The sequence below is a fragment of the Podarcis tiliguerta genome, assembly GCF_965153285.1.
Source record: "Podarcis tiliguerta genome assembly, chromosome: 7".
In the NCBI taxonomy this organism is placed as follows: Eukaryota; Metazoa; Chordata; class Lepidosauria; order Squamata; family Lacertidae; genus Podarcis; species Podarcis tiliguerta.
The window spans coordinates 56,348,580-56,361,098 of NC_139540.1; the positions used below are offsets into that span (position 1 = coordinate 56,348,580).

At 43.8% G+C, this 12,519-nt stretch overlaps 1 protein-coding gene across 2 annotated transcripts in view; it reads left to right on the top strand.

Annotated features, from left to right (window-relative positions):
• The first annotated feature begins 2,749 nt into the window (after positions 1-2,749).
• RIPOR2 (RHO family interacting cell polarization regulator 2) overlaps positions 2,750-12,519 on the top strand; it is a 105,901-nt gene continuing 96,131 nt past the window's right edge. Inside the window, exon 1 of one of the 2 annotated variants that reach the window (XM_083449154.1) lies at positions 2,750-3,059. In XM_083449154.1, the coding sequence (XP_083305280.1) occupies positions 2,975-3,059 (85 nt within the window). In that variant the 5' untranslated portion in view covers positions 2,750-2,974. The remainder of the gene's footprint in view (positions 3,060-12,519) is intronic. The other variant, XM_083449157.1, reaches the window with a different exon arrangement.

Consider the following 12,519-nt stretch of genomic DNA (forward strand, 5'->3'; position numbering starts at 1 on the left):
ACCAAAAGCAGTAACCCAATAACCCTCCCCCCAAAAGCCACATTCTAAAAGGGTGTTGGATGTCAATAAGATCAACCAAAGGCCTGGTTAAAAAGGAACGTTTTTGCCTGGTGCCTAAAGGTGTATAATGAAGGCACCATGCAAACTTCCCTGGGGAGAGAATTCCATAAACAGGGAGCCACTGCAGATATTACCGTATTTTCCGTCCATAAGACGCCCCCATGTATAAGACGCCCCCTATTTTGGGGGACTCAGATTTAAGAAAATGGAGGGAGATGGCCCCGTGTATAAGATACCCCCTAATTTTTGACAACATTTTAAAGGGGGAAAGCCTAATCTTATACACAGAAAAATACGGTAATTGATATTAATTGGCTTAAGTCTAAATCAACATAACTAAATAGGCTGGTGTGTTCTTACTGTGTTAAAGATTGCACTCAGTTCTTGTTGGGAGGTGTATCAATGCATGGCTTATAGCTTAATGCTGAAAATGCAAAATGTACCTGACTTTAATAGAGAAACAACCATTGGACAATGGACCTTTTAATGAACCTGGTGTGAGTTTCTAGTATTGAAAACTGAAGCCAATCAAGTCTGTGATGCTCTCAAGTTTCACTGTGAACATTCTGCTCAGCTCAACAGTTTATACTGCATTTTTAAAAAACCGAGAAACAGGATGTTGGAAAGCGTTTTAGAGCAAATGGTCTGAGTTCTGTCCTATGTATGCACAGAAGTCAGGTTTTGCAAAAGGGGAGAGAATTTTTTTTTTTAATTAGCTGCATTTTAGAGCAGGAGATTTGACAATTACATTTCCAGATAAATATACAAGTAAAATTATTGCACATGGTTTTAGAGAGAGGCTTGGATGTGGACAGGAAGGAATATTTTATTGCAGATAGGTTTAGGAAGAGCCTTGGATTTAGACATGATGGGATCTTTTATTCATAGGTGCATATTTTGTGCCACTGGAAATGTGTTGTTTTATTATTGCTCTTTCACTATGTGATCAACTCTGCACAAACAACTCACCCCAAATTCTGCAAGGGCCAGGTTGGACTTCGATAATAATACTCTCAAGATGGCATTTCAATGGACAAGTGGATAGGTGATAAATCTAATGATCATCATCATCATCATCAGTAAGTAAAGTCCTAAAATAGCCCCATTGCTTTACAGCTAATATATAGCACTTTTCATTGCTTTATAGTTTCACTCTTCACATCAGCTAAGCAAAAGGTCCTTGCCCCAAAGAGCTTACAGTTCCAAATCAAATGGCACTGAGAGGATAGAGGGAGTAGTGGGATTTCTTTTTTGTCCACCCTTCACTACACTTCACATCCAAGGCATACCTGACATGCTTTCAGTCCACTTAATGCCTGTGATGACATGTATTGCTGTCCATCCAAAGTTAAGTCTGCAATAATAGACTACTTGAGACATGTCCAAATGGAAACTTCCCAGGCCACAGTCTGCTTGTTTGGCACTTCCTTTCGGCACTTGCCTGCTAATGGGTGTGAGTGGTGATGCTAATGCACATGGAGTATTTTAACAGTGAGATTTAACTAGGTGTATAATGGATGTAAAATCAACACTGGCTAGAAGCATTTTCACATGTAACGCTTAAGCAGATTTGTGCTCAGATAAGTCTATGATAAACCCTACATTGGTTAGAGGTTGTTGTTTTTTCAATTCCCAGTGGGCTAGCCATGTTAGGTCATTTCCAGATTATTTGTTTGGTGAGCATTCATCTGAATTTGTTCTCACAAGGGTTGCAGGAAAGTTAGAGAACATTGGCTAAGTACACATTAACCTGATCATAGTACAAAAATATAGTACTTCTCAACAGGGAATCATTTGTGCTAGTCTGCAATATGCTGCTTTTGCTAGGTACAAAAAAACAAGTACATCGTCTCCATTGATTTTAATAAAATGTCCTGTGTACACAGCCATTAGCAATTGTTTGTCAAGCGAAATGATACTTCCCAGTGTAATTTCCAATCACTTTCCTTATTGCAAAAAGCTCTAATTTTGGTGAAGTGCTAAATCAACTTTAATGGCACAACCTGCATTTGCTATATGTTAATCCTACCCAAAAAACAGTCTGCAAGGGACCTTGGGTTGTTTTTGCTGCCACAGACTCAGGGTGCTTCCAGGCAGAGGGGGCGAGGAGGATCAGTTTACAAAAAAAGGTTGTTGAGATACTGCAAATCGGGTGTTGGCCAAAGGTTTCTTGGTGCTTGTTATCGGGCCCAGAAACATTACAAGCGCGAAGTGGCATCCACGAGAAGCACCAATCCTACAATAATCTGGCTTCACATGTGGAAGCAGCCCTCCCATTTCTTCTTCGTTTTAAAATAAATATTTATTTATTGAAGAAAGTTTTCAGCAATACAACCATCTGCCCCCGGTCCATCCCTCAGTAACTTATAACATCACAAGGCACAAATGAGAGAGAGAGAGAGAGAGAGGCTTTCTTTCCCTTGTCTGGTGCAAAAAGTCTGCATGCACAGTGGAGCTGCGCACCCTTCATCGAGAGACCTTTCTGAGGAAAAAGAGCCCCCATTCCCAGGAGCTTGGCTTCTGAGAGGCGCGTGCCAGGTGAGCGGGGCGGGCGCGCGCCTCTCCCCGCCACGACAGGTAACCTGGAACCTGCCCTCGCGCCCACACGCCGAGCCTCCGGGCTGGATGAAATTACGCGCCTCTCGCCCTCATGCATAAAACATGGCGCGGGAGGAGGGGGAGGCGGCGGGCGACCGCGCGGAGCCCAGCAGTAGAGCCGCCTGTCCCGCGTCGCCGGGCTTCCCCAGAGCTGCTGCTGGTGCTGGTGGGCCCCACGCCCCACCGGCCAGAGAGGAAACTGGGTGTCCTCGCTTCCCGCTGGGCCCGCGTCCCCTGGGCGCGTGGATTTACGCAGCGCTTCGCGCGCCGCCTTGGAAGCCGCCGCCGCCGCTTCGAGCTGCAGCCTCTGGTGACCATGGAGCTCCCTCCGCGCCTGAACTGCCGCTGCCTGCTGAGGAACCGGCCTTGGAGGCGCAGGACCAAGCGGGGGCCTTTCAGGAGTAAGTGCGCCTGCCAGGCGGGCGCTTTGGATTTGGCCTGACTTTCTCCTTCCTCTTCTGCTGCCTTCCCTCCCTCTGCCTTCCTCTCTACCACAGACCTGTAAACCACTGTTATCTTCTTCAGTGGGTTTGCTCCAGGAAGATCACCACTTTTATTTTATTTTATTTAAAATAGCTACTACTGTACATCTTTAAATTGCTATACGGTACTGGATTATCTCACATGTCAAAGTCACTGGCGTGAACGAAAATTTCCAACGCCTTATAGTTTTTGAGTTATAGCTCGGTTGGTAGAGCATGAGACTCTTAAGCTCAGGATCATGATCATGGGTTCAAATCCCATGTGGGGTGAAATATTTGAACCGGATGATCCTTGTGGTCCCTTCGAACTATTCTGTGATTCCGTGAAAGGGGGGATGAAAATTAGGGAAATGTTATATACATGCACAATGCACTTTTTAAAGCATTTTTTTTAAAGCAATGTGGGCTGAAGTCACTTGTGACTGGGCCCCTTCCGGGATTATGGGCCCTGAAACTTCAACTTCATTAGTTTCATAGCACATCCTCCCTGATCAACCCCCATTACTGACTGCCTTTTTGTCTGCACAATGGAATTTAATTCCATTAGCTAACTTGATGAAGTGGCTCAGCTTCTTTACAGCATGGAAGAACATGCTGAGTAGTCACACAATTAATTGGATATCTATTAATTAAATGCCCATGCCCTGCCCCTCACTAACTTTACAAGGAAGACAATCAAATCAGGGAAACATTTTCAGATGATTCCATTGTGCTTAAGTAGTCTAAACCGATGAATGATTAGCAGGGCTGGCCCACCCATGAGGCACATTGAAGCAGCTGCCGGAGGTGGCAGAACCTCACTGGGGCAGTGCCACCATGGGTGCCCCCACCTGCTGCCACCCCATCTGGCTCTAGAGAAGCAAGGAGAAGGGGCAGCGGCAGGTTCTGGCAAGCTCTTGTGAAATCTTGCTGCTGCTGCTACCACTTCTCCTCATGGATGCCACCTGAACCTGGAAGCCATGCAAAAAACCTAAGCCACATGACCCCAGCTACACCTTTCCCTTTCACCTTAGGCAGTGAAACAGGTCGGGCTGCCCCCTGATGATTAGGCCTGGACTGCTAGGCTGTAATTCTACTGAATAAGTTGCTGCATTCATGCTTTTGCAAGCCTTGTGTGATATTTTAAAGACTAGTTGGGATTCTCTAGCAGAGTGTTCTTCTGCTTGTCAAGAACTTATCCAGGTTGAGGTTCCACAGCACGGAACCCATTTAAAAGCAGTGCACCCAAAACAGAGGTGAGCAGTAAAGGGGTAGAGCCCATGCGCCTGTGTGTGGCGCTTACAGAGAAAGCTATGTTGAGGCGTATGGCATTTGATGTGCTTAGAAAGTCCCTGCCACCAAATCCATCCATCTATAATGCTTAGGTAACACAGATAATCCTTACACAGTTCAGACTTCAATTGGGACGCAAGCGCAAGGAAAGGGGCATATGACAACTAGCTGACTACAGCTGTAGTGTGCAGGTTAAGTCACATGCACAAACACAAATATATGCTACATATTATTAAGGAATCAAGTGTGGAAACATGTACCCATTTTGCAGACTCTCTGAGTCCAATAATTTATATTCCAGTGGAAACAAGCCACCACCTTAGTCCTATGGAGAATTAGGTTTGGCTAACTCTGCATAGAACTTAATTGCAACCCTCATACAATACAGCCCCCCTGGATTTTTGCGGTCAGATAAAAAAGTTTGGGGAAGACTGTAGCTCATTGACAGAGCATCTGCTTTGCATGCAGATAGGGCTGGGAGATACTCTTGCCTGAAACCCTGGAGAGTCAGTGTTATCAATACTGAGCTAGATGGACCATTGGTCTCACTCCATATAAGGCAGTTTCCTATATTCCTATCAAAAGTAGGAGGAAATGGAAACCTGTGGTTCTTGCTTGGATCATAGCAAGGCTGATTCTATGCATGCTTACTCAGAAGTAAGCCCCTTGGTGTTCCTCTGGCTTACTCCTAATGCTTGCAGTGCCCTTTTTCCACCAAACGCACTGCCAAAGTCTGCTGATGGCGCTTGAAGTTTCCACCAGACAGCAAAATGACAGTAGCAACAGCACTGCTACACTTCACCAAAAGGTGAAGACCTCTCTGCTTTTAGCACTGTGCTGATACTTCAATGCAGTGGAGTTTTTTTATCTTTGCTAACAGAATATATTTCCAGGCCTGGTGCAAATGTCACATCACACTACAGCTCTCTTAAACCAGGGCTCCTCTCCTCTCCCCCACACATCCTTCACTGGGGAAAACTAATACAATTAGCTTCAAATTCAGTTTGCTAACCAAGTTTAGCAGCAGTGTAAAACATGCCACATCATGGTTGATGCTGTCAAGAGATGAGAAGATGCTGGAAGATGCATGCTTCCTTATTTTCTTATTTCTTATTTCCTTGCAAAATAGGAAATGGGAAGCTGTGAAGTAGAAGAGGAAAGTGTGGCCCTTCAGATGTTGCTGGACTCTAAATCCCATCAGCCCCAACCCTTATAGACAACTGTATGGGGAGGTGATAGGAGTTATAGTCCAACAACACCTGCAGGGCAACAGGTTCCACAGCCCAATTTTAGACAAAAGGGCATTCTGCATCAGGCCCACTTTTATCAGTGGGTACCCACAATACACAGGTGGCCTGTGCTGGTCTGGTGCAGATCATTGCTTATCCAAATGGATAATATGTATGTATGTGCAGCCAGCTATCCTTCTCTTAGGGCTGCTGGCATAAAATTCTCATGCATAGAGGTGATGGGGAGGTTGTGAAGGGTGACTGGATCAAGCCTCAAGTCATGGCAAAAGCCCTGTAAAATGTATTACCAAGTTGGGTAGGAATGAGCTGAAAATGAGTGACCCACATCCCAGTGAAGTCAGTAGCAGTGCTTCAGCACAAAACTATTATTCAAGGCACAATTCCCCCCCTCCTTTTGCCTTAACTTGATGAAGATACACAGGTTCTTCAAACTCTTTAGACAGGCAGCTATGTGCATGTTTAATAAGTGGATAACCTGTCATCCTTCCTGCCCCTCTGGCAAGGGGACAGTGAGTTAGGCTGTAATGTTTTTTATATCAAAGGATGGCTACTTTAGATCAGTTTGTATGCTGCATGACAGTCTTCAACCCTGATGAAGAGAACAAGCCAAATGTTTTTGGTTTTGTTGTTTTCTTCAATATTGGAACAAGATTTGTGGAGAGGGACATCAGCACCTTTGATTTGAGAAGCTGGTTAATGCACACAACAAGTGAAAAACTGTAAATGAGGCAGTAGCTGATGGGCGAAAGCAGGTTATTTGCCATGACAGCCTGGCTTAAGCCTGAGGCAATCATTTGAGTTGATACTGTGAAATATACAATAATTGCAAGAACCAGCATTAACCTACTTATCCACGGTTAAATGTGATGCTGAAAAGACTTTGGGGTCTTGCAAACCTTGAGATGGAAGGGCAGCGAGGTGGGTGGATTGGCTGCTTTATAAAGAAAGCCTCAATTGTTTGGAACCACAGCGCTGGCTGCAATTTCATTGATTTCCAAACATGTAACCCAGAAACGTCAGACAAACCTGTAATAGAAGACTTCTAAGAAGAATGCAAATGTGCTTTGGGTTCCCTGTAATTGCTTGTTTTTCTTGTGTTCTTGTGACAAATGTAGGCTGGGGAGGGACCACAGCACATGTTTTGAATGCAGTTAAGTTGCAGGTTCAGTCCCTGGTGCCTCCAGCTGAAAATGTCAGGTATCAGTTGATGGCGAAAGGTCCAAGCCTGAAAGTTTGAAGAATCTGATGCCAAGCAGAGCAGACAGTAAAAACCTGGCCTGGTATAAAGCAGCTCTCCCTATTTGCCCTTTTAAACTTATTTCAATATAGAAGCTACTTAGGAACTGGATGGACCAAACCCACAGATGAACTCTTCAACCATCATATTTCATCTGCGTTGTCATGAGCCCTGTGGGGATGGTCAGATGCCAAGGAGGAAAGGGAGGAGCTTGGAGAATTGCAGCCAGAGGACCCAGGGGAGGTTCCTAGCATGATGGAGGAGCTGAAATTGGGCATCAGGGGGATGTCTGATCCACCCCATCTCCAATGCCAGCAGTGGCAACATGAACAAGCCTTGCATAGCTGCTCAGAGGAGTGACCATATGATTGCCCAGTCCCAGGATGCTTGCTGCGCAAATAGCTGTGTCTACCCCCTACTTTAAAATGAAGCTGCAGGGGGCATGTTGCTTGTTGGATCAATGTATTTGCTAGTGCTGAGGCATGTATTCTTCCCTGTTGTGTACCTGCTGAACCTTGTAACCTGTACTATGCTTTATGCACCAATTTGATTTGAGCATTATCGTCTTTAGCAGAACTCGAGCTGGGAGTTGCAAATTTTCATATTACAGTGAGAGCCTGGACAGGCGCAGTTTTTGTTGATGACTTAGATCCTTTAGACCTATATGAGTTGTCATCAACTTCTAAAATAATGCACATTGACTGTTCATTGTTGTTCAGGCTCTCCCCTTTTAACTATTTCCGAATAAACAAAATGGAGACTTTAAAATGGTCCTGTATATAATCTTCCTTTGCCCCATCAAGCCAAATGCAGCCCATTAGCAATGTATGCCAAGTCACAATGGACTTTCTGCCTAGGACTATGAAATGGCAGGCCAAATTGCATGGCTGGATGGACTGTGGTCAGTTTGGCGAGTCACAATTTCTGTTGGGCTCCTTTTAAAGTGTGCATTTGACTTTGCAGCAGATTCTGCCATTATCACTCTCTTTTTCCCTAGAAGCATTCCTTCCTCTGACAAGGCTGCTCACATTGCATTCAGCCTCCCTTGAATAGGCTTTGTTACTTTAGATTCTCTTGAACCCACAGTAGTGCATAGGGTGGTTGCTATGACAACACAGACTAACAGCTTTTACCACCCTTTGGGCAGCTAACAGGATGAATATGCCGTGTAGCTAAAGGGAAACTCATTGACAAGAATAGCAGCTCAATAAGAGGTTCTCATATATTCCTGCAATATGGCGTTGGCTTCCCTGAAGTGATATTTAGTATGCAATATGGGGAGAACTTGGTGTGTAGCTAAATGTTGCAACACACCTAAATTATCAGTCATTTCCTTTTTGAGTCTTACTACAAGCTTCACTTTCCTCATGTACAGTACTTGCATTTTGTTCCCTGGTGCATTTAAATGACCGGAAAACCAGCTAGCCTTCCTGCTTTCTTGTTCTTCTCTTCCAAATTGCCTTTACTTTGTTTCAACTCATACAACTCCACAGCTACAGTTGCGAATGAAGATATACGAATACCTTCCAAACAAATCATCCCATCGTGCTTTTAGGCTATAGTGTTGCAGCAGTAAGGCAGGGAGGGTGGGTAGTGGTGGGGAGAGATTCCATTATTTAAAATAAACTGGAAAGTATGGGCAGTATTCAACTACCACGCTCCATCCGTTCAGGGATTTCCTCTTGTGCAACAACATTTTTTGGGTCTCCTTCTGCACACCTTCACTAGAGGGTTGAGGGAACCCCCAGATCAGGTTTAGGGGAAGGAGAGAGAAAGGAGGGCTAATTGCACAAGCAGAAATCCTTGTGTGCTACATTGGCTAGAACCCTCTGCAAGGCTTTGATTGTGCTAGAATACTTGTCCGTCTCTTTCAGGAAACATATTATCTCTGCTCTCTCTTGCAGCCTTGATAGGCTGGGGAAGGAGAGCCAGCTGTAATGGGGTCCAAATGCAGATCTATTGCAACTGTATGGCCTTAAAGTACAGTGGTACCTCGGGTTAAGAGCTTAATTCATTCTGGAGGTCCGTTCTTAACCTGAAACTGTTCTTAACCTGAAGCACCACTTTAGCTAATGGGGCCTCCTGCTGCCGCTGCGCCACCGCTGTACGATTTCTGTTCTTATCCTGAGGCAAAGTTCTTAACCCGAGGTAATATTTCTGAGTTAGCGGAGTCTGTAACCTGAAGCGTATGTAACCTGAAGTGTATGTAGCCCGAGGTACCACTGTACTAGGAAAAGAGCTGTGCTTTCCCCAGGTCTTTCAAGTCTGAGGAGGTGCCTGAATGAACTTATGTGCTAGTACAGAGCCAGCACAAGTCTTTTAACAGGACAGAGATAGCATTGTTTGCTCTGTTAAAGATGCTTATACCAGGAGGTGGACAGGAAGAGCTTGTCTCTGTTGGCTCTGCCACATGTTTTGTGACTTCCAGTATCCCTGATCATGGTATCCTGCTGGAATGGGTCTTGGATCACCATGCTTTATTTATTTACTTCATATATATGTTAGAGATAAGTTAATTTATATTAACATATTATGCTAATCCATGATTTGTTGCAACCATGGTTTGCTTCACAAACCGTGAGTCATCTGACAGATGAGCAAGCATGACTTGTTTATTCAAAGCTTGATTTGTTTTCACAATCCTCTTGCTGTATGTCTCTGTAGCTTGATAGGTGCCTGTTGTGGGGTGGACAAACAAACTATGGTTAAGCAAAGCTGTTGGGCTCAGACATACTGCCAAACCATGGTTAAAGCAAGTCATGTTTCCTAAGCCAGCAACAAACCACATCATAGTTTGTTGGTATTGTTACTCTGGTGGGCTGGATTTTCACTTTCAAACAAACCATAGTTAGTCTGAAGAATCCATAGCTTAGCTTAGCATTATGTGCAAAATCAGACCACAGTCTAAGTTGGCATCGTGCAGCTTCCTATGCTAGAAAAAAATGTTTTTTCTTTTTTCTTTCTTTCTTTTATGAATTCATTAGAATTGTAGGATTTTATACAAATTGTGGTACACAGCAGAGACATGATGACTGAAATGCTCTTCTAACACAATGAAAGGTAATGTACCAGAGAACCAAATAGAACATTAAATGTCAGTATCCAACAAAAAGAAAATTAACCAGAAATATAATATTGTTTGAAGTTGGGTCTAGGGGGCTTAAATTAGTGAATGGCTCAGCTGCAGATGAGGTTGAGTGAAACTGTAGAGGAACCATCTGTAGTGATAAATTTTGGCATTTAAAATTCAGATAATCATTCTTCATTTTAAATCACTTCTGTTATGTTTTATCATGTTACACATAAGCTCAGTTTTATAAATGGTGCAGGAAATATCATTATGATATATTTTTACAGCATTTGCATGTCACAGGCAGCCTCTGTGCTATATTCAGATCATATAGAATTCAGATCACTAAAGAATCTAATTATGGAGAACTGCTGGGTTTACACAGCTGTCACTTAAATTCTAGGTTGGTGCTTTTAATTTAGTTCACCCACAGTGAAAAAGTGCATTGCTGATCTATTTTAATATCTTTTGGAAACAAACAAAAACAGCAGTATGTAAATTGACTCAGTGCATTCTCCACCCAGTCAACTGGATAGCGTGACATTTGCTCTTTTGCTGAAATCTCCAGTGGCTAGCTCACTCTTCTGTAAAATGGGTGACATATTTTTCTGCCATATATATTTGACCTAGTTAAGTAGATTACATTCAGAACAGGAAAAAAGTGATGGCACAAGCTTTGATGTGGTGCCTCCGCTATATAGTAGATGCCAAAACATCTATATTCAAGGACGGCTATATATACATGGAGCAAATCTTCCGAAGTATTAAGTTCAGATATTTCAGAAGGCAAAGAACAAGGGCAATTTAAAACCCAAAACCATTGAGGTCTGTTTAATGCCAAAGGCTTAAGGGGCATTCCTGAGGCCCTGCTATGCCAAAAAGCAGCATAATGTAGTTAGGATCCTATGTACTTCCTGCAATAAAAGGATCAGTAAAACGATAGCATTTTAAGCAGGAAAAAAAGATACCAACACCAGCAGACACCCCTACAACGTATGTGGTATCATTCATGGTGGTGCAGACTAACAGTGTTTGTACATTAGACATGCATACGTGGAACCAAGGAACACATGGTGATAGCAGAACGGCCCCATGAAGTGAGTGCACCAGCACACTCACAAAACTAACTGAACAAAGAAAACTGCTGTTAGCACTACTGTGGTTCATGAGCCGGGCAGTGGACATGCTTTAGAGCTCCCTGCAGACGGAGGTTGAGTTCCTTCCCATTACTAATGCACTTGCACACCAGGGTGTTATTGTGATGATGACATCTATTTAGATGGTGCTTTTGTAATAATGTGTTGGTTCTATTTGTTAGATACAACAAAGTGTGTGTGTGTGTGTGTGTGTGTCAGTGTCATGAAGAAAAATAAACTAGGGCAGAGGAAGAAGGAAGCTTTAATATTTTTTTAATCTATATTGTCCACTAAGTGGCAGTGTGACTAGGCTCCAGAAATGAGTTCTTTTGTATCTGACATGGCATGCCAAAAGTGAGAAGCAAGGAATAAGGGCTACACAATGGGAGGAAAAAGGTGATTGATGTAGTGGAATATAGTGGGAACATAGTCACTGCTCCCCTGTCATGCAGCGATAAAACATTTGCTATGCCCTGAGTCCAGCAAAAAAAGAAAATAAGTCTGTCCGGCACAGAGAATGACTATGATTGCACTACAGCAGGGCTCCCAGTTTGATGAGGGTGTCCTGAGGTAGAATTTTCAGTGCATAGCAAAAATCCCAACACAATGATTGCTGCAGTAGCATCCAGAAACCTTTTCCCATTGCTGCTGGAGGTGCTAGTGGCACTGAGCTGGCCCCCTACAATGTTCGCGCCACACGCAGCCTTGAAATGTAGGCAGAGAAGATGCATGGAGAGGTGGACCAAGGCAGGACTCGCAATGACTCAGTTTCATGTTGCTGTAAATGCCTTTCAGCCACCACTGCACCAGTGATCTACAGTAATGCAACTCTATACTCCTGAAATTCAATAGCATCGGACTGCAATGTGCTTTCGTTTAAGAGATGGTACTGCAAGACATTCCCTGCTTGCTTTGTCAAGGATGACACAGGAACTTCACCAGCAGTAACCACACTTCAAGCAGCACTGAAGTTCTAGATCAGGGATAGGGAATCTGTAGCCCCCCAGATGTTTTGGGTACAATTTCCATCAGGCCTAGCCAGCTTGGCCAATGGCCAAGGATTATTTATTTAGTCATCTCAGGAGTAGCACTATAAGACACTGGAAACTATCTTTCCCCAACCAGCAAGCCTTGGGTAGTTAGGCCAACCTACCTTCTCACCTGATGGTGCTGTTAGTGAACACCAGGTCAGTCTACAACAAAACAACACTCTGTTGCAGCATGACTGCTGATGAAAGAGCTACCTGTAAACTGGTGTGTATTACTGAGACCTAGGTGAGAAAGATTTGACTCAAGCTTTCCCCATTGGTTACTTGTTGCAGGCAGCTAAGTGGGATCATATAACCCCAATTCTTAAAACACTTCACTCTGTCTGTGAGCTACTGGGTCCAGTTCAAACCATTGGTACAAGTGT